General features: G+C 36.8%; 1 protein-coding gene across 1 annotated transcript; it reads left to right on the plus strand.

Annotated features, from left to right (window-relative positions):
• Positions 1 to 36: 36 nt before the first annotated feature.
• Positions 37 to 24,293, plus strand: LOC111584065 (complement C3). Its single transcript, XM_023293317.3, has 43 exons — positions 37 to 195; positions 1,417 to 1,612; positions 1,723 to 1,885; positions 2,876 to 2,970; positions 3,279 to 3,367; positions 4,622 to 4,704; positions 4,805 to 4,892; positions 5,038 to 5,140; positions 5,272 to 5,392; positions 5,528 to 5,643; positions 5,802 to 5,948; positions 6,329 to 6,428; positions 6,527 to 6,621; positions 6,734 to 6,925; positions 7,039 to 7,194; positions 8,145 to 8,274; positions 9,297 to 9,365; positions 9,567 to 9,764; positions 9,840 to 9,954; positions 10,055 to 10,143; positions 10,254 to 10,393; positions 10,903 to 11,115; positions 12,079 to 12,142; positions 12,234 to 12,323; positions 12,459 to 12,665; positions 13,397 to 13,472; positions 13,600 to 13,759; positions 14,275 to 14,370; positions 16,712 to 16,862; positions 18,389 to 18,474; positions 18,920 to 18,997; positions 19,126 to 19,281; positions 19,366 to 19,428; positions 19,549 to 19,630; positions 20,669 to 20,717; positions 20,803 to 20,893; positions 20,975 to 21,064; positions 21,154 to 21,256; positions 21,441 to 21,530; positions 22,634 to 22,726; positions 22,829 to 22,912; positions 23,747 to 23,891; positions 24,004 to 24,293. The coding sequence occupies exons 1-43, from the start codon at positions 119 to 121 to the stop codon at positions 24,143 to 24,145; spliced, it is 4,971 nt and encodes a 1,656-aa protein (XP_023149085.2). The 5' UTR covers positions 37 to 118; the 3' UTR covers positions 24,146 to 24,293.
• The last annotated feature ends 867 nt before the right edge of the window (positions 24,294 to 25,160 follow it).

Here is a 25,160-nt window from a genome sequence, read left to right on the forward strand (position 1 = left end):
CAGGAAGACGGGTGAGACAGCAGTGATGGGAAGTGGAGGCACAGGAGGTTAGTGGATAAAAGGAGGCTGCAGCAGGACTCCAGTCTACACTGACAGCAGACCAGGATCAGGGAGGAGGATGACCAGGAATCTGCTGCTGCTGCTGGCCTCTCTGGCCTTGGCCGCTCTGACATCTCCGGCTAATGGAGCTCCGTTGTAAGTAGACCTGTCATACTTTTACACATTACCACTGAGCCTGAAGTAAAACATAGTAAGCAGGGAGCAGAAATGTGTTTTGGTCAATGCTGCATCTCTTGGATGTCGTCAGTGATGTGATGTTGTGCATTTGTAGACTTTTTTTATTTATATATATATATATATATATATATATATATATATATATATATATATATATATATATATATATATATATATATATATATATATATATATATACATATATGAGCTTGGAGGTAGTCATCTGACTGAAACAGTTTTCACTTCACAGGTGTGCCTTGTCAAGGTTAGTTTGTGGAATTTCTTGCCTTCTTAATGGGCAAGGAATAATGGAGACAGAGACAGAGTGGAAATCAAATGCACATTATTAATGAAAGCAGACTATATTTCTATATCTGTGAACATTACTGATGGGGATCTGTCAGCAGTGTATGAATATTGTTTGTCTAATTTACTATTAGTTTCATTTTACCTCTGTCTTACATAATCAGGAGCTGAAGTCCAGTTTGTGGTTTTGTGTCACAAAAGTCAAGGTAAAATAGTTCTTCAAATGTTGCCAGACAGTTAGCCTTGATTTTCTTCTAAGTTTGCATAGCGGTGCATTACACCAGACAAAGACACAGAGTCCAGAGTCATGATAAAAAGCTATTGATCCATTGCTGGATCTCAATCAAGATAATCAATAGATCACTCATTGTGAGTGAAGTCCAAGGAGCAGCTCATTACACTCAACTAAACAAATAAGTATATTTAAACATGTTTGGAAAATGTGAATGAACTTAAACTCTAATGAATACACCTGTGGGGTCAGAGCCTCTGAAAGGTTTCCAAGTTCAACCAGGAGGGTCACAAGATGATTAAAGGGATAAGAAAGGAAGGGATGTCTTTTATTTTTGCTCTTTTTCTTATGAGAGACCAAACATTTCACTTTCTACATGTCCATAAAAATAATTTGAATACCCATTTTGCGTAATTTTATAGGTCAGGAAACACTTTTGTGAGAGATCCACTCATAAAACCTTCATGCAGACAGACAAAAATATACATCATGTGTATGAACACTTTGTTATTCACCACATGTGTGCGTTTATAGTGGCTAAAATGCATATATTGAAAAAATAGTCAGTTGCAGCATAGGGTTCTTTTTGCACAGCAACCAAATTACCTTTGCTGTCTTTCTCTGTCATCACTGCTCTGTAGGAAAGTGATGTCAGCCCCTAACTTGTTGCGAGTGGGAACAGCTGAAAACATTTTTGTGGAGTGTCAAGACTGCACTGGAGCAGACATCAACGTCGATATCAACGTAATGAACCATCCGACCAAATCCAAAAGGCTGGCAAACACAAGAGTCACCCTCAACACTGCAAATGGCTTCCAGCAGATTGGACAAATAACGGTAAATAAAATATTCATGTCATTCAGCTTTACTCACCTCATAAAGACATCTAGAATCCAGAAATACTCATCATATGCTCCTCTGCTCGTGTCTCTTCATGCTGGTTTCAGATTCCCACTGCAGACTTCAGTAAGGATCCCAAAATAAAGCAGTATGTTTATCTGCAAGCTCAGTTCCCCGATCGACTGCTGGAGAAAGTCGTCTTGGTGTCCTTCCAGTCTGGATACATCTTCATCCAGACCGACAAGACCCTCTACACACCTAACAGCAAAGGTGGATCCAGTGCTACCTCACTGCTTGTTCAGATGTCTGTAGGGTAACTTTAAGTTCACAAAAATGCATCTAGACACAGACAGACAGACAGACAGACAGACAGACAGACAGACAGACAGACAGACAGACAGACAGACAGACAGACAGACAGACAGACAGACAGACAGACAACTACTACAACAGTTTATGCAAATTAATGTGCCTAATTTCTAATAGGCAACAGCTTCAGTTAATGAAAAACACATATATTCAAGAAGTAATTTTGTTAAACAGTAAAAAGTAATTAAAGGACAATAGTTTTAAATAGAAAAAACAGCACAAATCAGTGGTTCTGTAAAAAAAAAAATTAGGTAATATAAAGACAATAGCTGCCATAGGAATAAAAGACATATAATCCGAAATAATGTTTTACTTGCACTTTACATTGCAATGATTTCTCCAAAGCTGGAAGACTTGCAAGAAACACAGAAAAATCAACAAAAAGTTCAAATCAACTGAGCAGAGTCCAGTTTAACACACATTTGGTGTAATGCAAGACCACGAGCATCTTCACTACGATCTCCCCTACATGTGAAGTCTTTAACCCTTTGATGCACAATGTGGGTCAAAAGTGACCCAAATCCAGTGGGAAATGGGTATCTCCTGACCCACACTGTGCATCAAAGGGTTAAAAACTTTCTCAGCTTATAAGACAAGATTTCTTTTAAAGTCTGTACCATCAAGACAAAAATCGCTAACCTTGTTTACATAACTATAAAACCTTCAAAGTTACAGTTTAAATATTTTTTTCTCTATTCCTTTAGATTAACAGCGCCTTCAAAGACAGAGGAAAACAATCACAGATCAGTTTGATTAGGATGTAATGTAAATTACAGTGAATGAACTCCGCTTTTGACATAGTAAAGTCAAATACTTGTTTGTCAAAATTTTCTAAATAAATACTTCCTTGGTTAGCCATGAGCAGCAAAACTAATTTTCTCCATCTATCAGTTCATTACAGGATGTTTGCAGTGACGCCCCAGATGGAGCCTGTGGAGAGAGATGAGGATAACAAGGCTGATGCTATCATCGCCATTGAGATTGTGGTATTGTGTTTTATTTTTGATATGCTCAATATTCAAAGTAATATGAAATAATCAGCTTGAACTGGGAGAACAAAGCCTCATGAGGAGAAGATGTCACAAATGCTAAATCTGAAATAGTTTAATTGCATATTAGCAAAAATAATGAAGACACATCCACAGCATGTCTGTAGTTCACATCCACTATATAAATAAACGTGCACCTACCAGGCTGCAGATGAAAGACTTTCACCAAATGTTGGGTTTGCAAAACTGACTTATAAACTGCCAAGACTCACTGTGAATGGCTATTGAATGTTATTTACTTTCAGACCCCTGATGGCATCGTTTTACCATCTGATCCAGTTTCTCTGAAATCAGGCATCCACTCTGGAGTATACCAACTCCCTGAAATTGTTAGGTGAGTACTTTTTTAAAAAAATTCTAAACCTTCTATATTTATGTATTTATTCAGTCAGGAATCTATGTTGTAGCATAGAAGAAGTGAATTCATTTAAAAAAAAAATAACCTAAATAATTTAAATATAATATTAATAAATCTTAAATAATACAAACTTTTTTTGGAAATAATTAATCTTGAACAATTAGAATCTTAAACAGCTAGTGATGGTCTGGATTTATGAGACTGACAACTATCCTTAAAATTTTCACCTTCCTGTTTTGAACATGTTTAGATTTTTTTTTAAAAAGCTTGTGGCTGAGCTTTTGAACCACTTCGCGTTTAACTAGATGATGGTTACTAATACAGGAAATTCAGGAGAAAGTTTGAATCTCATGAACATTTTTTTGATGCATAAACAAGTAAAAAAAGATCACAATTAGCTATAGCCTTTGTGTAAATTAACAACTGATAAGTTTCATTTAATAACATGCATCATGTCACTTGTTGGCAGGTTGTCATGTTATAATACAATCACAAAGTAAACTGCTGCCCTACAACATATATTAGCCCTCGTGTGTCCTAAAATCATAATGTTCTCCTTTAAAGGTCCCATATGATGCCTTTTGTGCACATAAAATATCTTAAAACCTACAAAATCCAAAGTCCATGTCTCTGTTACAGAAAAAAACTGCCTGTTATTTGCCTCAAATGGCACATTTAAAGTCCAGGCTTCTCTTCCTTTACTTATTGATGTCACCAAGTAACACATTTGCATAACTGCTGACTAGCAGCTGATGCAGCATGTCCTCAAACAACAAAAAAAGGCAGCTTCTTAGCAGTCTGCCATTATTTCCTCACCGGAGTGACTACTGCCAGGTTTGCAGCAAAGATCAGCTGACCAATCAGAGCAGAAGAGGCTTCTCAGTAGGGGCACCTTAAAGAGACAGGAGCTAAAATGCAGCATTTTAATCAGTGGGTGAGAAGAGCTGCTACTGCCATGTATGATATAAGAAAAAATAATGCTTTTTTTTAAACTATTAAATTGTGTAAACTTGTTCTAGTGGACACCAAAAATAAAGCTAGACAACTATACAGTAAATCTGCAAAATAGGGGCTCTTTAAATTGTACAGTGACATTGCTTGTAACTATATAAATCTAGTCTGTTTGTAGAATCTGAAGCTTGACTCTCATGTTGTTTTCATTCTTTAAATTATGCAAATATTGAACTTTTTTTTTTGCTCGATTACTTAAATACGTGTTTCTATGTGTAGTACTGGAGTGTGGAAGGTGGTGGCGAAGTTCCACAGCAACCCACAGCAGAGTTTTTCTGCAGATTTTGAGGTGAAAGAATATGGTAAGTTACCCATTATCTTCACTGTGTGTTTAAACCGGTGCAATATTTACTTCCTTTTTACTTAATGGGACACTTGTGAATTAATCTTTTAATTCCACAGTGCTTCCCAGCTTTGAGGTCAAACTGGAACCTCAGAGCTCCTTCTTCTACGTGGACAGCCAAGCGCTCACTGTTGACATCAAAGCTGAGTATGTAAAGGTTTTTATTTTGTGGATTCAGTGACTCTGTGTTTTAGTCTGTGTGGCATTTGTTGTTGTTGCATTTTGACCTATTCTAATTGTCCTGTTTTGTTTCATTGTGGGGCTTAAACACTTCTTTCTCTTGTGGTTGTAGGTATCTGTTTGGTGAGCCAGTGTATGGGATGGCCTATGTGGTGTTTGGGGTTATATCTGAGGGAGAGAAGAAGGGATTTCCAGACTCTCTTCAGAGAGTGCAAGTAAGGAAATGTTTACATTAAACCAAGGACGTTCAGATAAGACTGTGCAGATGTAAGAACTAAAGTGCCTCCAGGTTCTCACTAACTGTACCACTAATTTATGCTGCATCTTTTTATCACGTCACCGTTAGATCACAAATGGTGAAGGATCGGTCACACTGAAGAGGGAGCACATCACAAGCACTTTCAAAAACATCCTGGAACTTGTGGGGAAGTCCATATTTGTATCTGTCAGTGTGCTGACTGAGAGCGGTAAGAGAGAGACACTGTGTTTTTGAGCACATGTAAATCCTACGGTTTCAGCAACGACTGATTACTGTGAGCACATGTAAATCCTGTTCTGCTGAATTAGTTTATGTGTGTTTGTGTTTCTGCATCCCGTCGCAGGTGGTGAAATGGTGGAAGCAGAGCAGAGAGGGATCCAGATCGTCACATCACCCTACACCATCCACTTCAAAAGAACGCCCAAATATTTCAAACCTGGACTGTCCTTCGATGTTGCGGTAAAGTACTAATTTACATTTATAAGGCAACTATAGTTCTATTGTACTTAAAAAAAAAAAAAAGAAGAAATAACCTAATAGCATTAGTTGCCCTTAAGATGTGTGGTTAGAAAGACAGTTAGAGGCTGTCTGATGAGTTTTTTTTTCTACTCTGGCAGGTTGAAGTGACAAATCCTGATGGCTCTCCGGCAGCAGATGTTCCAGTTGTAGTCCGTCCTGGTGACGTGCATGGTAACACCGCAGCCAATGGCATGGCAAAGCTTACCGTAAACTCAGCAGCTTCAGATTCAAGACTAGTAATCACTGTAAGTCGTCTTCTTCTTTTGTTTTGAAGTTTAAATTTACATTAATCCACATTTTTGATGCATGTATTTAGCTTAATTTAGCTGAATGTTTAGTTTTAATTCTTACATATTTACTGTACAGTACTAATGCCTCATTCTAGTGCATTTCTGTTTTTTATGAGTTATAAGCCATAATCATCGTAATAAAACAGCAAACGTCTTGAAATATTTCACTTTACATGTAGTGAGTAATGGAAAATAGTAAACTCTGGCACAATGTTGTAATTTTTTGAGATTATTGGTGTCTGCAGCATGTTCAAGTAAAATCATTTTCATGTGTTAATTCTTTCTTCATTTCACTGTTTGTGTATGCTCACGTGTTTGTGTGCTTTCAATTCCAGGCAAAAACCAACAATCCTATTATTTCAGCTGACAGACAAGCAGCAGCCACCATGACAGCTCTGCCATATAACACCAAAAGCAAAAGTTATATCCACATAGGTAAGGAATAAGTGCTAGGTGATGTACGGTGGGAGCAGTGGTAAAGTAATGCAGACCTTCTCATTTTTAGTGCTCACTGCAACATTTCATTTTTGCAGGGGTGGATACTGCTGAGCTGCAGTTAGGAAACAACATGAAAATCAGCCTCCACCTCAACAGGCAACAAAATCAAGACACTGACATCACCTACCTGGTGAGAGATGTTTTGTTCTCGTGCCTGTGTGCACATATGTGGCTGTTGTTGTTGTATTCCGTAGCATATGCTAGTATTCATGTCTGTTAACAGTGTAATTCTGTGTCCCCAGATCCTGAGCAGAGGTCGGCTGGTGAAAGCTGAGCGTTACAGGACAAGAGGCCAAGCGCTGATTTCCCTGATTCTTCCCATCACCAAAGAAATGCTGCCGTCGTTCCGCATTGTCGCCTACTACCATCCAAGTGACAATGAAGTGGTGTCAGACTCTGTTTGGGTGGATGTGAAAGACTCCTGCATGGGCTCGGTGAGAGACACAACATCCATGTAGCAGAGCATGGAAATGTCATTCATATCTTCTTTTTTTATTTACCACTACATATCTGCATGTCCCGCTGTCACCCTCCTCTTCACATTTAGCTGAAGCTGGAACCAGCCAGAGCTGCTGCGTCCTATGAGCCTCGCAAGATATTCGGTCTCAAAATCACAGGAGACCCAGGGGCCACAGTGGGACTGGTGGCAGTGGACAAAGGCGTCTACGTGCTAAACAACAAGCACCGTCTCACCCAGAAAAAGGCAATTTGTTTCATCTTTATCTTATATGAAATGGATTATTGCACATATGTTCATATTTGGATAGTTCTGAAGCACAGATTTGGGTCATTCCATCTGAGTTCACCTATTTTTAAGAAAAAAGTCTATGTATGACCATCTCATTTGTCTGATTTTTTTTCCGTGCATATGTCTGTTATTAAATAAAACGTATAATATCTGGGGTCATAGGTAACATTAGTTTTAAGTTTTAAAAAAATCTTAGTTTGCATTGTTTACTTCACGCCAATCTATGGAGCAATGCCTGAAATGCCATAACCTGAGACATAATGTACCCTTGAGTCCTGAAATTATGTAGGCACATTGATATATACATATGATCTTTAATGGTACAAACTGCTTTGATAGAACAATACAAACCAGTTATACAATGGTGCAAATTTGGTAAAAAATGTCACCAATAATGAAAACTTTATTTTTCATCCTAAGAGGCTGATTGTTTTTTCCTGTCATTGTCACCAATAGGAGCTTAAAAAATAAGAGTATGGTGCCAGTCAGAGGCATAGTTGATGAGAAAAAATGATTAAAGTTACGTTTCTTGCATTTATGGCCAATATTTGAACATATATTGAGCAGGTATGATAGGTGAAACCACTTTGAAAGAGGTCCCAACTGGAAGAGTTATATAATATTGTCACTGGGATAAGAGAAACATCATGACTAGGTAGCTAACTGGGGTCAAAGGTCACCCATTTCACCTGTGGTCAACTAAATCAATATTCACTACACAACAGATCTGTCAAATTAAAGATGATCAGGTGTGAGGCATTTGGTCAATCAGTATTTGAGTTTGTTATCATGTGGCTGCAGCAGAAAAACTGCATAAAAACATCTTTCTTGTGCTCAACATTGTCACTGAGTTTGCAGATTTGTCTTTGACTCTAAGCCTTGCCTGTTCGGGTTCTACTCTCCAGGTGTGGGACATAGTGGAGAAATACGACACCGGCTGCACACCAGGTGGAGGGAAGGACAGTATGAGTGTTTTCTATGATGCTGGGCTGCTGTTTGAGTCCAACACTGCTTCTGGGACACCCTACAGACAAGGTGACAATACTTCACTCTATAGTATAGTCCCACTCTTTTCCCTACCTACAGTATATTAGTTTAATTCTGGGGCAAGCAAATGGTAGAGTGACTCCTTCAGCAAATACTACCCAGAATAGACCCTTCTTTAGATTTCACTGTTGTAGTCATGAAATCCAACCAATTAGGAGAAGTGAGTATTGATGTTTTCCAATTCATTACCTACAATACATTACATACGTACATACAAAAGTGTATTTCTCGTACTGTCTAACTGACAGTTACTCTTTGTCGTTCAGTTTGCTAATCTAAACTTTTAAGTGCTGCTGCTAAATTCCACTATACTCTGTTTTTGGTTGGATTTAAAGTCTTACCGTGCAAAGGCAAAATGATCTTCTATGTGAGACCAGCAATGATTGAGTTAATATAATGATGATATAATTTTGAAGCATTTCCATGTTGGTTTCAACAGCCAGTTATGGTGACTGGACTGTCATATGAGCTGATCAGTGCTTTTTTAGGCTATTTAAAACTTTATCAGAAAGGTTGTGTGGCAGAAAGCCAACAACTTTAACTGCAATTCCGTCAAGACAAGTGGTTGAAGATGCAACCAGAAGCTTGTAGACGGCTATCAGAAGCGCCTTGTTGAGGTGAAAATGGCGAAGGGGATGTTGAACCAAATATTAGCATTACTGTTTGTATATTTTTGACCCATCAGATTTTGTGATATTTCCAGAACATGTGTAATAAAATCTGTGAAAGAACCAAAAGGCATAAGTTTTTAAAAAGACACTTGTGTTTAAATGATTCCATCATAGAAAACTGGGAGTTACAGGAATCATTGGAAACTCAAGAGAGCTATGTCTTGGTCTTTACAAGTGTACGCAAACCTTTGATCACAACTGTATATTGTGTTTGAATGGTCCAACAAGTAAGGTGTAAAATGCAATTATGTATTTTTTTTTTTCTATTTAGTTTTGCAATCAAGTCTAGATGTAACTGGTTCGGTTCTGTTAAAGATCTCATCTGTTTTGCTTTTCCAGAGTTGAAATGTCCGGCGCCTGCCAGGCGGAGACGAGCTGCTACTATAATGGATGTCACAACCAGCTTGTGTAAGAATCACATTTCCACTCAAAAACCACATATTCATTATTTTTTTTTCTTTTTCAGACTTAGTTTTTTTCAGGATGTATATATTAGAGGAACTCTTTTCTCTTTATACTTCTGACTGGGCTAAAAGATTAATTTCCATGTCTAAAAAGCACTGTTTAAATGTTTTTTATTGTCTTATCTACAACCTACTTTCTTTCCAGTGAGTCAATATAAAGATGATCTAGAGCGTGACTGTTGTTTGGATGGCTTGAGGGACACCTCTGTTTCATACAACTGTGAGAGGCGTAGTGAGTACATCTTTGAAGGCGCATCTTGCGTCAAGGCCTTCCTGAACTGCTGCAAGACGATGGAAAATGAGCGAGCTGAAAGGAAGGAGGACAATCTTCAACTGGCTCGCAGTAAGAGACGGGGAAAAATGGTGATACCGGCTGCTGTCAAACAATCCGAATGTTAATATTTCAATAAATCTTTAGGTGAGGAGGAGGACGAAAGTTACATGGACAGCAATGACATTGTTTCTCGCACAAACTTCCCTGAAAGTTGGCTGTGGTCAGATATCCAGCTGCCTGCTTGTCGTCAAGCCAACTGGTGAGTCAGCTGAAACCTGTGCACCCACAAAGAAAACAATACACTCATAATTTCACTTGTCAGCCCATTAGCATCTACCACTCCCCCCTAATTGTTTCAGTGAGCCCACATCAGTTGTGAAACATGTTCCTCTGCAAGACTCCATCACGACCTGGCAGTTCACTGGCATCAGTCTGTCCAAAACTCACGGTGAGGATTCAGCAACTAAAGTCCGTCTTTAGCTTCAGTTGAGCCTCTCACATTTCAAACACTTTTTTCTCATTTTCATCATGTGTTTTTTTCTGTCTCTCATCTTTAAGGAATATGCGTTGGCGATCCGTTAGAGGTAATTGTTCGGAAGGAATTCTTCATTGATCTCCGGCTGCCTTATTCTGCTGTCAGTGGAGAGCAGCTGGAAATTAAGGCAATCCTCCACAACTACAGCCCTGATGATATCACTGTAAGTAAAAAAACATCACTGAGAGGGAAAAGAGAATAAATATAGCACATTGTAACATTTGCATTGCACCTTTGCATTCTCAAGATCAAACTTTATGCATCATTCTTGGATAATCAACTTAACTGATGATTATTATCCTGTTTTCATGATTAATGGTACATTCTTATCTAAGACTGGAATCAGATCCATATTCTATAGACAAAGAGTATCTGAAATTGCCCAAAGTGAAAGCACTTACTTGTAAATGCTCACAATAATCATTACATTTCATCAGCATCTGATTCACTTCATCCATCCATCCATCCATCATCTCTCTCTCTATATATCCGCTAAATCCTCATTAGGATCAAAGTAGAACATGTGAACTCCATGGCAAACTATCCCAGAAAGGCAGAGACGCGAACCATGCATCTTCTAGCTACAAGGCGAAAGTGCTGACTACCACGCCGCTGTGCAGCCCCGTTTCATTCATATTCTTCACATATCTTCATCTTTGCTCTGTTTCCAAGGTGCGTGTGGATCTGACCGAGGAGGAGAATGTGTGCAGTGCAGCCTCCAAACGTGGGAGATATCGTCAGGAAGTCGCTGTCGGACCTCAAACTACACGATCTGTACCGTTCATCATTATTCCCATGAAGGATGGAGAGCGGCGCATTGAAGTCAAGGCAGCGGTGAAGGATTCATCGCTCAATGATGGAATCATGAAGATGCTGCGGGTTGTGGTAAGAGAAACGGACTATTCGATACTTTTTAATGCCCCAGACTGTGTTGGTTTTCTACTGTATGTCCTCTGGAACACAACTGAGGAGGCTGATGTCATTTGTGAGTCAATTTTATGGTTAATGTTTGTTGAGGTTTCGGCACAAAAATGACTTTGTGAGACTTGAGTTATAAATCTGGGTCAAAATGAGAATTTAGCTCGGGTAAGAAGAATGTTGCGATTTTGGTAAAAAGACCACAATTTTAAGGTTTTGAGAGTTTCGTAGCCTTGGTGTAATTATTGTGATTCATGTGCGATTTGCATGAATAAAACTCCGAAGCAGCTGAGGTCATGCTTTTTACAAAACAACATCAGCCATTTGGAGATAAGAAACAAACAGTGATCTCCTGTGTTCAAGTCAGTATTAGGCTTATTTAAATGTACCACTGAGCCAAAACATTGTTCCCAAACACAAATAAATGTTGACCAGCTTGTACCAACATGTGAAGATACAGGAGATATTGCTTGTAAAATGAGCAGTTGGTTCTCTAAGTTGCTGTTTTAATGCTGGAGAAAGTGGCAGATGCAAAGACCTGTGCAACATACAGATTGTTACATACGTAGGTCAGAGCAAATCTTGCAGGTTTGAGTCTGGTTAGCTGCAGTGAGGGTGTCACTGCTTATAGGATGGAACAACTTCATGTCAGATACCAAAACACACCTTCATGGGTCTTATGGAGTCAGCAGGTTGTAGCTATTTTGGCCACATGGACAGAATCAACAGTATATCAGGGAGTGGTGGTCATGCTGTTTTGGCTCATATATTGTTTCATCTTTGTCAGAAGTACCTGTAAATAACAGAAACAGTCCAAGATAGATTAATCATTTTGACAACCAAGCCATTTTTTATTTTTATTACAAACTAATACATATAAATTACTTCAAATTTTTGTGATTTCTAATGTTTGTCTTGTTATTTTTCCAGCCTGCAGGTGTACTGGTTAAATCTCCTCAGACTGTCGTTCTAGATCCCACTAATAAAGGCAAAGGTGAGTCTAACTAACTACATAGATATTTAGTAATATTATGTTTTTACCACTTGCTGACTGATTCCCCAACTTGACCCGTCTTTTGCTTCAGATGGTAAACAAGTAGAAATTCTGAATAGTGGAATTCCCAAAAATGATTTGGTTCCAAACACGCCTACTAGCACACAAATCTCTGTGACAGGTGAGACCTTTTGTTATGTTTGTGACAGTTATGCCATACATTCACTTCCACACTGGTGTAAATTGTTTGTAGCGGACCTTTGCAAGTTCTTCCCATTGATTTCTAACATTGTGCTTTTCGTGTGTGTGCATGCAGGCAGAGAAGAAGTTGGTGCACTGGTGGAGAACGCCGTTAGTGGGAAATCAATGGGCAGTTTGATCTACCAACCCTCCGGCTGTGGAGAGCAGAACATGATCCACATGACTCTGCCTGTCATTGCAACGTTGTATTTGGACAAAACCAACCAGTGGGAAACTGTAGGCTTTCAGAAGCGTAATGAAGCCCTCCAACACATAAAAACTGGTAGGTATAAGACATAAGCACACTACAATTAGTCCCTGTAAAAACTACAGCCAAATTCTAACAGTATTGCTCTGTTTATTCAAAATACATTTAAATAATGGCCAAAGACAAGAATGACATGGACATTTTTCAATTTTTTTTCAATTTATATAAGTGAAATTATTTTTACTTGATTACTAAAATATATTTGTTAGACATAAATTTGTCAGACATTGCTGCCTTTGGAGATAGTTTACATTCAATAAAAATGTAACTGGCCTCAGTCTTTATCCTTTATTGTTTTGTTGTGCAGTTCTCTTTTCTGGATCATAATAACTGAAGACACATTGTTATTTATTGCAAATGTCTCCAATTACGGGTTTCAATATTCTATTTCTATATATTTATTTTTAAGAAAATGTTGTCATTTACAGGCAACAAGTTATCGTTGATTACAGTGGCAACACTATATCAATACAATATATTGTTGGAAGTCTTGTCTCAGTATTAACCTCATATTCTACTGCTGAGCCCTGTATGAATTATAGAGTACTTTACATTTGTGGCACTATAAAATGCTAGTGACCACAGCTGACAGTATTTTAGAGTAATTTTACAGTAAACATTGGCACAGTGCAGGTATCAGACATCATATGTTACCTGAATATTTTGGAAGATGTGAATTAACTGAAAACATGGCATCCGAACACCGAAAAAGTCACTAAAACCCTTTGCTTATTTATCTTGTCCAGGCTACAAGAATCAGTTGGCGTACCGTAAGAAGGATGGCTCTTTTGCTGTGTGGCCTAAACATGCAAGTAGCACCTGGTGAGCAGCCCAGACATTACAGAATTCATACAAACGACCTACCTTAACTTCCAGCTGTGCAGGTGGGTTTTTTTTTGGTGCAAATTAGTGAAGCTAAACTGCTGTGTCGTCTCCTTTATTGTGTTAGGCTGACAGCCTACGTTGTCAAGGTGTTATCCATGGCCAACAATCTGGTGGCAGTGCAAAGTGAAGTCATCTGCGACGCTGTCAAGTATCTGATTCTCACCACACAGCAGCCTGACGGCATGTTCAAAGAAGTGGGGCGAATGTACCATGGAGAGATGATCGTGAGTTCCCTGATTTCACTTCTTCTTCATGACTTAATTATAGAAACCTTGATTTGCCTTTAGACATTAATCATTTTTACTTGGTCCGTAACATATTCAGACATATGCATGATTATTACAGTTTAGAGCTGCATGTATTTTCACCAATTAATTAGTCCAAAAAAAAAACTATATACATACTTGCAAGTATTGTGTTAAACTTTGGTGTTGGTAAAAGTCTACTTTACAACTGGACAGAATATAGTTAGTCCTTTTGGAATTGACAGCGCAAGGTTGTGTGTGTAACAAGATGGCTTATAATGTGTGTGTTACCATTAAAAGAAGTTTTTGATGTCCAAATGGTATAGTATAGAACTGATTTGCGTCAACGGATGTCTTGATTCTTACTAGAAGGAAGTTAATTGAAGCAACTGCAAACCACTGAAAGTCATCTTATACAAATAAAACCATGTTTATTCTGTTGGCAGAGGTGACGATTGTGAGGCTGACCTGTTTGTGTATTTGTGCATGTGTAGGGTGACGTGACCGGTTTAGATTCAGACGCCTCCATGACGGCCTTCTGTCTCATCGCCATGCAGGAATCACGCACAATATGCGACAACACAGTTAATGTGAGTAAATCACCTCCGGACAGTGTTTTCTCTTCTTCCCTCACCTTTTATTTATTATTTTATTTGTTTAAATGTAATTGTACAGCATTGTAGAGCTGGTCTGTCTTTACAGGGTGTGGCATATGTTCTGCAACAACAATTTTTGACCATAGCATGGGAGGTTCACACTGCATAGAGAAAAGTTCTCTATGTTTAGAACAGTTGAATCATCTGAAAATGTGAAATGCTGTTGTTGGTTTTTTTTTTTTTTTTAAATCCACCACTAGGGCTGCACAGTGGCGTAGTGGTTAGCACTTTCGCCTTGCAGCGAGAAGGTCCCTGGTTCACGTCCCGGCTTTCCAGGGATCTTTCTGCATGGAGTTTGCATGTTCTCCCTGTGCATGCATGGGTTTTCTCCGGGTACTCCAGCTTCCTCCCACAGTCCAAAAATATGCTGAGGTTAATTGATTATTCTAAATTGCCCGTAGGTGTGAATGTGTGAGTGCTTGTTTTTCTATATGTGTAGCCCTGCGACAGACTGGTGACCTGTCTAGGGTGTCCCCTGCCTTCACCTGAGTCAGCTGGGATAGACTCCAGCCCCCCCATGACCCTAGTGAGGATTAAGCGGTGTATAGATAATGGATGGATGGATAATCCACCACTATTTCTGACATGATTTTTAAGATTTAATTTAATTTAGCCTTTATTTAACCAGGTCGATCCTGCTGAGATACAATGACCTCTTTTTAAAGGAAAGCCTGGCCAAGACAGCAGCCTCAGAACCATTAAAATTGCAACAATTAAAAACAAACAACACCAACTCATTCAACAAAATAAACACAATACATACTGGATAAAAGCAACAAGATTAAGAATTTACATTAAAACAACAAGTGTGACAAGTAGCTGCTACAAAATCTTTCATATGATTTTTAAAAGTTCCAATAGTTCCTAGTGTTCTGTCACGAGTTCTAGGCAGCAGGTGTAGAGTACTTAAAACCTAAATTCAGAATGTACCTTTGACACGGTTAATAAGTACAAAAATTGGAACATAAACAATAATTGCTGTGGATTTTCGAAATGTAATCACATAAATAATGGGGAAGTAGATATTTGTAAATAAATGTGTACCAGTGCGTAAGACAGCGTGTTGCCAAAGAGGGACACTGATTTTTGTGACACGTTGTGGGATGACCTGATTTTGGTATCATTTTATCATTCAACTGATAAAAGGTCACACAATTTTTTGACTTTTCAGCACGCTGAAAATTTCATGTTGTGTCTTTCTGGCAAGATGTAGGTTGAATACAACAGATCTTTTTGCTTTCAAATCGATATCTCTTGAACCACATGGAAGCAAGGACCACAACTTAGCGGAGGAAGTAGGCAGAAGGATATACCTGTCCAATACCGTATTTCTGACAATGGCACTTCATTTCTTCTGCACATTATTTAGACTCAAAGTTTGTTGCAGAGCACATGCTGCACCCTGTATAACATGTATGATAAGAAAAGGTGTAAAGTCATATTTACTCCATTCTGTTGAGCTGGATTTAATCCAATATGTTTTTACTTTTACCTTTACTATAAAGAAACTGCCTTTAGAATGAGAACTTACTAATGTAACCAGTAAATGCAACAATATTTTTAATATCTGCTACTGAAGTGTGAAGGTTCCCACAATAAACAGCAGAACGGATCTGCTTAAGTGACTTAAACACAGTCTGTAAATATAAAGCAGTAGATGGCTTCTTCAGTAACACCTGCATACTAGTGTAAAATGTTGGGCAACTTTAACTAAAAGATGCCAGAATTCAAGTGGTTTTACTTTAATTTGACAAAAGATAAGTTTTTGCCCTTTTACAGACATCTCTGTAAGTATTATAAACAAACTGAGAACAGGGCTTCTACTAATGATTATTCCCATTGTCGCTTAGTTTCTCAATCGTTTTCTTGATTAGTTTTTTGGTCTATAAAATGTTAGAAAACTGAAAAAAATATTCATTGGTGTTTCTTTAAATCCAAAGTGATGCCCTCAAATGTCCTACTTTGTCTGCTTCCCAAAGATTTCAATTTGCTGTCATAGAGAAGAAAGGAAACCAGAAAGTATTAAAATTTCTCGGGATTAGAGAATTTACACAAGATGTTACTCTAATCAGTTAATCAATTATCACAATGGCTGGTGGTGATTGCTGTTTTGACCACAACATGACTACTCTGCTCTCCAGTCTTAACTCTAATTAATGAGGCCTGTAAGACACAGAAGAAGAATGGATTTCACAGCTTTTCATGTTCACACTAAAACCTCCCGATGACCGTAGTCACCATTCTTCCTTTCTTTTTTTCTATTCTTTGTGTCCAGAGTTTGCCAAACAGCATAGACAAAGCAGTGGGCTACCTGGAGAAGCGACTGCCTCACCTCACCAACCCTTACGCTGTTGCCATGACATCTTACGCTCTGGCCAATGAGAAGAAACTGAACCGAGATATCCTGAAGAAGTATATTTCCCCAGGTCTCTACACACAGAAATATACGCAGCACATAATATTACACATTCACTAGTCACTCCAACATAAGTGTTTACTGCTGGTTCTACTGATACATCGATAAAGTCACTTTTACAGGATGATTTTAGGTCACTGCACATACAAAAGTATAATATCCAATGAGGCAACAACATACAAGAAACTGAAGTGTAAAAATGTTAAAGATATATATCAGGTACTTTTGCAGTTTTAAAAAAGGTCCAAACTCCAAATAATATTGACAAAAAAATTAGAAATCTAAAATTACAGACTAATATATATATATATGTATATATATATATATATATATATATATATATATATATATATATATATATATATATATATATATATATATATATATATATGTGTGTGTATAAAAAACTACAAACATTGTACATTATTTCAGATGATAAGGATATATTAAGTACAGAATTATTAACAATTGAATTTTTTTTTAAATTGTAATTTTATAGATTTTCCCTGTTTTGTTAAATAACAGAAAATACATGGTAAAGTCTTAATTTACATGTTGACTGTGAAAACAATCCGACATTGTAAATAGCATCCACATCAAAAATCTATAGTTTTACAAATTTCAAAACTTCTTTAAAAACATTTGGCTGTAATATCAACAAGTTTTATTTTTGTCCACATTTTTTTATTTGCTGATATTTAAAAGAAAAAATGTACAGCCTGTTAAAGATTCAAAAATAATCAAAAATTATTTTAACTTTTATTTTACTAATTTCTCTGTTTGTTCAATGACAGATATCTCAAATCTCATAAAAATATATTCATTTGCATAACAGGCCAAAACTGTAAAAAAGATCTGTATTGTTATGAATGGTAATTTGTTCTTTTGTGACATTTGACCTTAACTTAAACTATATTCACTGTATTTAAATCATCTAGAAAATATCATTATTTTGCCGTTATTTTCAAAAAATAATTACATATACTTATTAAGGATCAAAAAAATATTAGATTAATAAATAAATATTTTGTAACTGTTATTTTACAGATTTTCTGTTTTGTTAAATTACAGATAATATTTAATAAATAGCACAAAAATACATATTTAGATGTTGGCTATAAAAAAAACAACAACAAACAAGCCAAAACTGTACATCAACTCCCCATCAAATATGTGTGTCACTGTTCTTGAATTTAGAGATATTTACAATTATTTTTACCAATTTTACCAGTAACCCTTACTGCCATATTTTCACCTCTAAAAATGTTAGATTTCAACTGTTGAGTTGCTCACACATGTACACATACTGTGCATACACATAAATCATTGATTAACCATTCTTATCATATCTTCATGTGGCAGCTAAAAACCAAACTTCAGATTTTTTTTCACCCTCAAGCATAGATGTTAGTATTTGCTGACTGTCTGCATCATTTGCATAGATTTTTAATTGTTTTTGAAAAAAATCGCAGCAGAACTATGACATTAAGCTTATTTGAGATATTGCAACTTAATATAAGGATATTTGTTTTCCAGACCTAAACCACTGGCCTACACCTAGGGGACATATTTACACACTGGAGGCCACAGCTTACGGTCTTCTGGCTCTGGTCAAGGCCAAGGTGAGTATGCTCCACTGAGATGTGTGTGTTGTACAACCAGAGCCATCATCCATTCAACCAACCATTCAAGGTTTGGGAATAAAAGTCAACAACATGCCATTTTCCAGAACACATGTGTCATTATGGAAGGGAAATCCAAATTTAACAATTTAAAACTATTGAAAATGTAGTTTTATTAGTGCCATATCATCATTGTGTGTGAATACAGAAGTATGGGACTGATTACAACAGCCTGCAACAGGAAAAACATGAACCAAGCATCAGGTGTAAATACCAGCAGACATGATGTTTTTTGATGTTATGGGATTGTGCAGTAATGAGAAACAACTGCTTTAGAAGCTTTAAGGCAAGCTTTGGGAACTGCCAGGGAGTCTTTTATAAACATTACCACAACAAACCAGCAATTTATGCAAAGTTTCAATGCTTTTCTTGGTGTCTATTAAAGGCATTTGAAGATGCCAGACCTGTTGTGAGATGGTTCAACCTGCAGAGGAAAGTGGGAGGAGGCTACGGATCAACGCAGGTAACCACAAACTTTCTATCCATCCAGATATATAATTTTTTATCACATTTGCTTTTACTTTTTTACAGTTCATCTGAGCTCATGCTAACCTTTGTCTTCTTCATTTTTTTTTTTTTTTTGCTCTCCAGGCCACTATAATGGTGTATCAGGCTGTAGCAGAGTACTGGTCCGCTGCTAATGAACCAGAGTATGATCTCAACGTGGACGTCTTGGTGCCTGGCAGGTCGCAGCCTGACAAGTTCAACTTCAACGCTAACAATCACTACGCTACAAGAACATCTAAAGTGAGAACACGCTGCCTTACTCACAACACACTGTGTGTTTGTATCTTCTGCTAATCCATGCGTATGTCTGCACGTGTCTGACAGATTAACGACATAAACCAGGATGTGAAGGTGACCGCCTCAGGAACAGGAGAAGCAACGGTGACAGTAAGTCATCTGTTTTGTATTCATTTGAAGGTCAAAGGCATTTTTTTCAACATCATGTGAACAATATTATTCAACTAATATCATTCAAGTAATTAAAGGACACTTTTATCTCTCTGACAGATGGTGTCACTGTATTACGCTCGGGCGACAGAAAAGGAGAGTGATTGTCAGAAGTTTAACATGTCAGTCGAGCTCATTCCAGGTAATTTGGTAGCTTCTGTCTTTCTCTACTTATTTGTCATCATTTCAGCAGTTTGTCTGCCTTTATATTGTCATTTTATTTGCTTTCTCTGCAACCGTAAACCACTCATATAGGTTATCCACACTAAAAAATTTACCTTTTTGTCAGTTTGCAGCTATCTTACGGCTAAAAGTTTTCATTGTTTTGTTAAATTACAGATAAAATCCAGGAAAAAAAAATCACTGAAGTTTTTATTGACATGTTAATTGTATAAAACATATAAACAGGCTGTAAATAATGCTGACTTAAAACAATAATTTTATAAATGATTATTAGTGTTTTTTACAATGTTCGACCATAAAATGACACAAAATTTACTATATTTAAATAATATAAAAATAATAATATATTTTACAAACATTATACATTATTTCAAATAATAAGGATATATAAGGGAGTGAATTAAGGACTAAAAAAATGCTAGTTTCTTTTATTTTTTTTTTACAGATTTTCTCTGCTTTTTTAAATAACAGATAATATGTGGTAAAGTCACACACAAAAAGTTTTAATTTGCATGTTGACTGTTAAAAAACATAGAAAAGAAGAAAGAAACAGGCAAAAACTGTAAATAATATCTAAAAAACCTTTTGATGTAGATATTATTTACAGATAGACATTTGCTCTTTTAAAATGACACTATTTCACCATATTTAAATCATCTGAAAATATCATTCTTTTACAGATATTTGGAATATTTTATAGAAAAACATTTGTGTAGTCAGTTTAATTATTGAAAAATAGTACATACTTATTTGAACTTTTATTTTATTGATAAAACTACTGATATCTAGTAAAATCTCAGAAAATAATACATTTTGAAAAAAAATTTTTTTTTTTAAAGAAGCTCACATTAAAAATTAAAAATCTATTATTTTATGAAAGGTAATTAGTTCAAAACTTACACTATATTCACTGATTGAAATTATCTAAAAATATAATTTCCTGTGTTTTTCTGTAAAAACAATACTCTCATGCACATCTAATGCTTTGTTCCTCCAGAGAAATTGGATGAGGATGAGAAGATATACAAGCTGAGAATAGAGGTTTTGTAAGTAGAATGAAATAGAATTTCAAGCCATCTGAAATCATAAAGGATGCAGTGCATTAAATGACTTCATGTGTTCTGTGCTCAGGTACATGGACAGAGAGCGAGATGCAACCATGTCCATTTTGGACATCGGCTTGCTGACCGGCTTCACTGTTAACACACAAGACCTGAACTCAGTAAGAACTTTTACAGACATTTGGTTTAGAGGAACAAAATGTGCTTCAGAAAGTTGTCTGATGATGTGTGTTTGTGTGTAGTTGTCTAAAGGACGAGCCCGCACTATTGCGAAATATGAGATGGACAAAGCTCTGTCAGAAAGAGGCTCACTCATCATCTACCTGGACAAGGTGAGACACCAGCCTTCATCTGAATCCCTTTTTTTAATCTGCATTGGTGCTTGTTTATGTATGTATATCTAACATTCATTTCCCCGCAGGTTTCTCACACGCGGCCTGAAGAGATCACTTTTAGGATCCACCAGACGCTGAAAGTGGGCGTCTTACAACCAGCAGCCGTGTCTGTCTATGAATACTATAACCGTAAGTGTCAGGAAGAGCCTCGGTGAACTCTGAGATTTATTATTTATATAGATTTATATTGCTTCCAGTAGATTTGACAGAGTAGATACGCGGGCATTACTACATTGTATTTTTAAGTATCTGATGTAAAATTTACTTCAATTAGTACTAAATATATGACAAAAAAGTGTCGTTCCTGTTGCAGAAACAACTTGTGTGAAATTCTACCATCCGGAGAGGAAAGCTGGGCAGCTGCTGCGACTCTGTAGAGGTGACGAATGCACATGTGCTGAAGGTAAGTACAATTATGATTATTATTTGATGCAAACTGATAATCACTTGTCTTAATAACTTAGTAGATTTAGTTTTGCCATATTTATAGTGTTAGACCTCACCAAGATTGCTTTTTATTTATGGTAACTGTGGTGATTTTCTGTTGGCTACATATAAAAGTAAACTAACACTACACTAAAAGTAAAAAAAAAGATCTGTGTACTTCTATGTGTCCCACTGGGGATTCAGAAACTGCAAATGATTAGAACTACTTAGCTTTTTAGAGAAATTTCAACTTCCTTGACCTTGAAGTGAGGAAAAATCATGACTGAATAAAGTAAATTGAAAAAAAAAAACTAAAAAAGTAATTTATTATGAGCTAGAGACACCAGGGCATTTTTGGATGATAATTTATTTAGTAATAAAGTTCAGTCTGTTAGCTATGTTTCGTGTTTTCCATTTGTGTGAGGCTAAAGTAGAGACATTGTGTGTCTTAATAATAATAATAATAATAATAATAATAATAATAATAATAATAACTTTATTTATATAGCACCTTTAAAAACAGAGTGTACAAAGTGCCTTACAGACAGGGCAAAAAAGAAGAAGAGGAAAGATACTCTACTTTGAAACAACAGGCTGGTGAGTCCAAGAGATTTTCAAAATAAATTAGTACTTAAGGGAGAGAACAAGTGGAATAAAAGAAAATAGAGGATAAAACCATAAACACATTATTATCATCATAGTAACAGTAAATAAATGAAATAAATACATAAATAATTAAATAATGGAAGGATTAAAGACTATATAATGAACTATGAAATAAATAAAGGTAAAAAAATAAAATAAAAATAATTAGAAAGCGATCAAGCCTATAAAAATGGGTTTAAGAAGTGATTTAAAAGAAGATATTGATACAGCAGCCTTATCTCCTCAGGCAGGTCATTCCGAATTGCAAACGCTCTGTCACCCTTGGCAAAAAGTTGATATAAAGATTAGTATATACGGATGAGTAAATTGTGGGGGGTTCACATGTAGGAAAATGTTTCTGAAATAGATATTTGGTCATACCTGCTGGATTGAAACTGTGACATTGCTGCATTCGTGCGTGTCGTGTGTTTCCAGAGAACTGCAGCATGCAGAAGAAGGGTAAAATCAGCAACGATGAGCGCACGGCGAAGATTTGTGAGAGTACAGAGATCAGCAAAATCGAGTTTGGTAAGAGACCAGAAGCGAGCTGCATTTCTGTTCTCAAGTGTTTAAGAGATTGTGGGTGTCAGTAAGCAAGAGGTCTGAAATCTGCACCTTGTCTGTCCACAGCGTACAAAGTCAGAGTGGAAGATATAGCAGATGATTTGTCCACAGACAGCTACTCGGTGCGGGTTCAGGAAGTCATCAAAGAAGGTGGGTGTTTATCTCCTTTAAAACTTCTATTTGTAGTTACAGTGACGAAGCTTTTTATTTTTATGGGTTCTCTGCGTGGCCTCATTGGGATTTCTAGAGTAAAATCTTGATCATTTTCATGGTTTCCTGCAGGTGTTGATTAAACCTCTAAAATTCTGTTATATTTATTAATGCTTTTTCCCGTCAAATCTTCCGTTCCTGTCTTAAAATGGTTTAGATGTAATGCTACGCTGTTGCCTCCTTTAGAATGTGTATTAAGTCCCTTTGTCACTTACTGCAGCTCAAGCACACCAGCTCCCCTACAAATCTGTTCAAACGCTCTTGAACTACTATATACCGTTGATTCTTCAATATCAGAAGTCCGAATCCATGTTTTTGTCCCTGACTGTGCATTTTGCTCATGACATGTCCTGTAGTATATAAGAAACACAATGTGAACATGTGAACAACATAGAAAAGCAGTTGTTTTTAACTTGTTGTATAATACAGAAAGTACACTTACTCACTTCTTAGTGGGTTGACACGACTCAAGCATAAAACGTACAAAGACTCCTGGAATTTACTGGTTCATCTGAGAAATAAACTGGTACATAACCTTACATAACATGCCAAATAGTCATTTATACAAATTTTGTACAGGCTAAATAAAACAAGATGTTGATTTATGGAAGATGGAAAGTGGATTTCAAACGAGATATGAGACTGGTATCAATAACGAATCTCTCAGCAAAAATAAGGAGATTTTCCAACAACAGGAAAACATGAGAATACAGCAGCTTTATGTTAAACACTAAACTATACATTTATTCTTCTCTCTTTTCTTGAAAACTGCAGGAAGTTTGGATGTCGCTCCTCTAGATAAACTTCGCATATTCCTCAGTTATCAGCATTGCAGAGAAGCTTTAGGTCTGCAAAAGGGCAAAACCTACCTTGTCATGGGTTCATCCAAAGATATTCACAGAGATGACCAAAGGCAAACGTAAGTTTGATACACCGAATCAGAGTCACCTGTCTGCTACTCTTGTATATGTCTCACTGTTATCTTCCAGTGTGTTACAGTGTGAAGACTCTTGTCACTTTGCTCTCCACAGGTTCCAGTATGTGCTCGGTGAGAGAACCTGGGTCGAGTACTGGCCGACAACAGCAGAGTGTCAGCTTGATGAATATCGACCTACCTGTCTGGGACTTCAGGAGATGGTTGATCAGTACTTAACCTTTGCATGTCAGCAGTAGTGAAAGCCAAGAGATTAAAATGTTCTTTTAATTTAAAAAAAAAATAAAAATTACATTATATTTACTATGTAAAACGACAACTGCAGGGACTTTAAAATAAATGCAAAAATGACGTTACAATGTGTTGAATAAAATGTTGTCTTAATCATCTGTGTGTTGTGTACTTTTTTTTTTAAAGATTAGACAAGTGAAGTGGTGCTTTCTGTCTGTTTTTTGTACAGTAAGCGGTCATTTGGATTTATAGCATCGGAAGTTTAATAATGCAAACATGATTCAGAATGCAACAGCTGCAGTAACAAAGTCCTTCAGAAATACTGGCAAAAAGAAAATGCAACTGTGCAATTTAAAGTTTGTGGTTTTATTGGCTTAATTGGTTTAAAAGGCAACAAGTTCATGTAATATACACTGCCTGTCCAAAAAAAAAAAGTCCCCACCTGGATTTAACTAAGCAATCAGGTAAGAGCCTCCCATTGGATAATTACTGCAGTGACGGATTGGTTTCAGCTGCAACAATTTGTTTAACTCTAGCTGATGCAGCGAGTAGCTTCTCATTTCTTAAACAACTATGTCAGAAGACATATCCTGTGGTCATAGAAAGGATGTTAATCTGCCTCAGAAGGGTCAAATTATTGGCCTGCATCAAGCAAAGAAAACAACTAAGGAGATTTCTGAAATTACTAAAATCAGATTAAGAACCGTCCAATGCATCATTAAAACCTGAAGGATAGTAGTGAACCTTTATCTTCGAGGACAAAATGTGGTTGGAACAAACTCTTGGATGATTGTGAACGGAGATCACTTAAACGTTTGGTGAAATCATGTAAGAAATCAACAGTAGAACTCACGGCTATGTCTGATACTGACAGTAAAAGCATTTCCACATGTACAATACGAAGGAAACTCAAAGGATTGGAACTAAACAGCTGTGCAGCTCTAAGAAAACCACTGATCAGTGAGGCTAAATGGAAAGAAAGGCTTCAATTTGCTACGGAGCGTAAAGATTGGATTCTGAAGC

The sequence above is a fragment of the Amphiprion ocellaris genome, chromosome 4 (genome assembly GCF_022539595.1).
Source record: "Amphiprion ocellaris isolate individual 3 ecotype Okinawa chromosome 4, ASM2253959v1, whole genome shotgun sequence".
NCBI classification, from domain to species: domain Eukaryota; kingdom Metazoa; phylum Chordata; class Actinopteri; family Pomacentridae; genus Amphiprion; species Amphiprion ocellaris.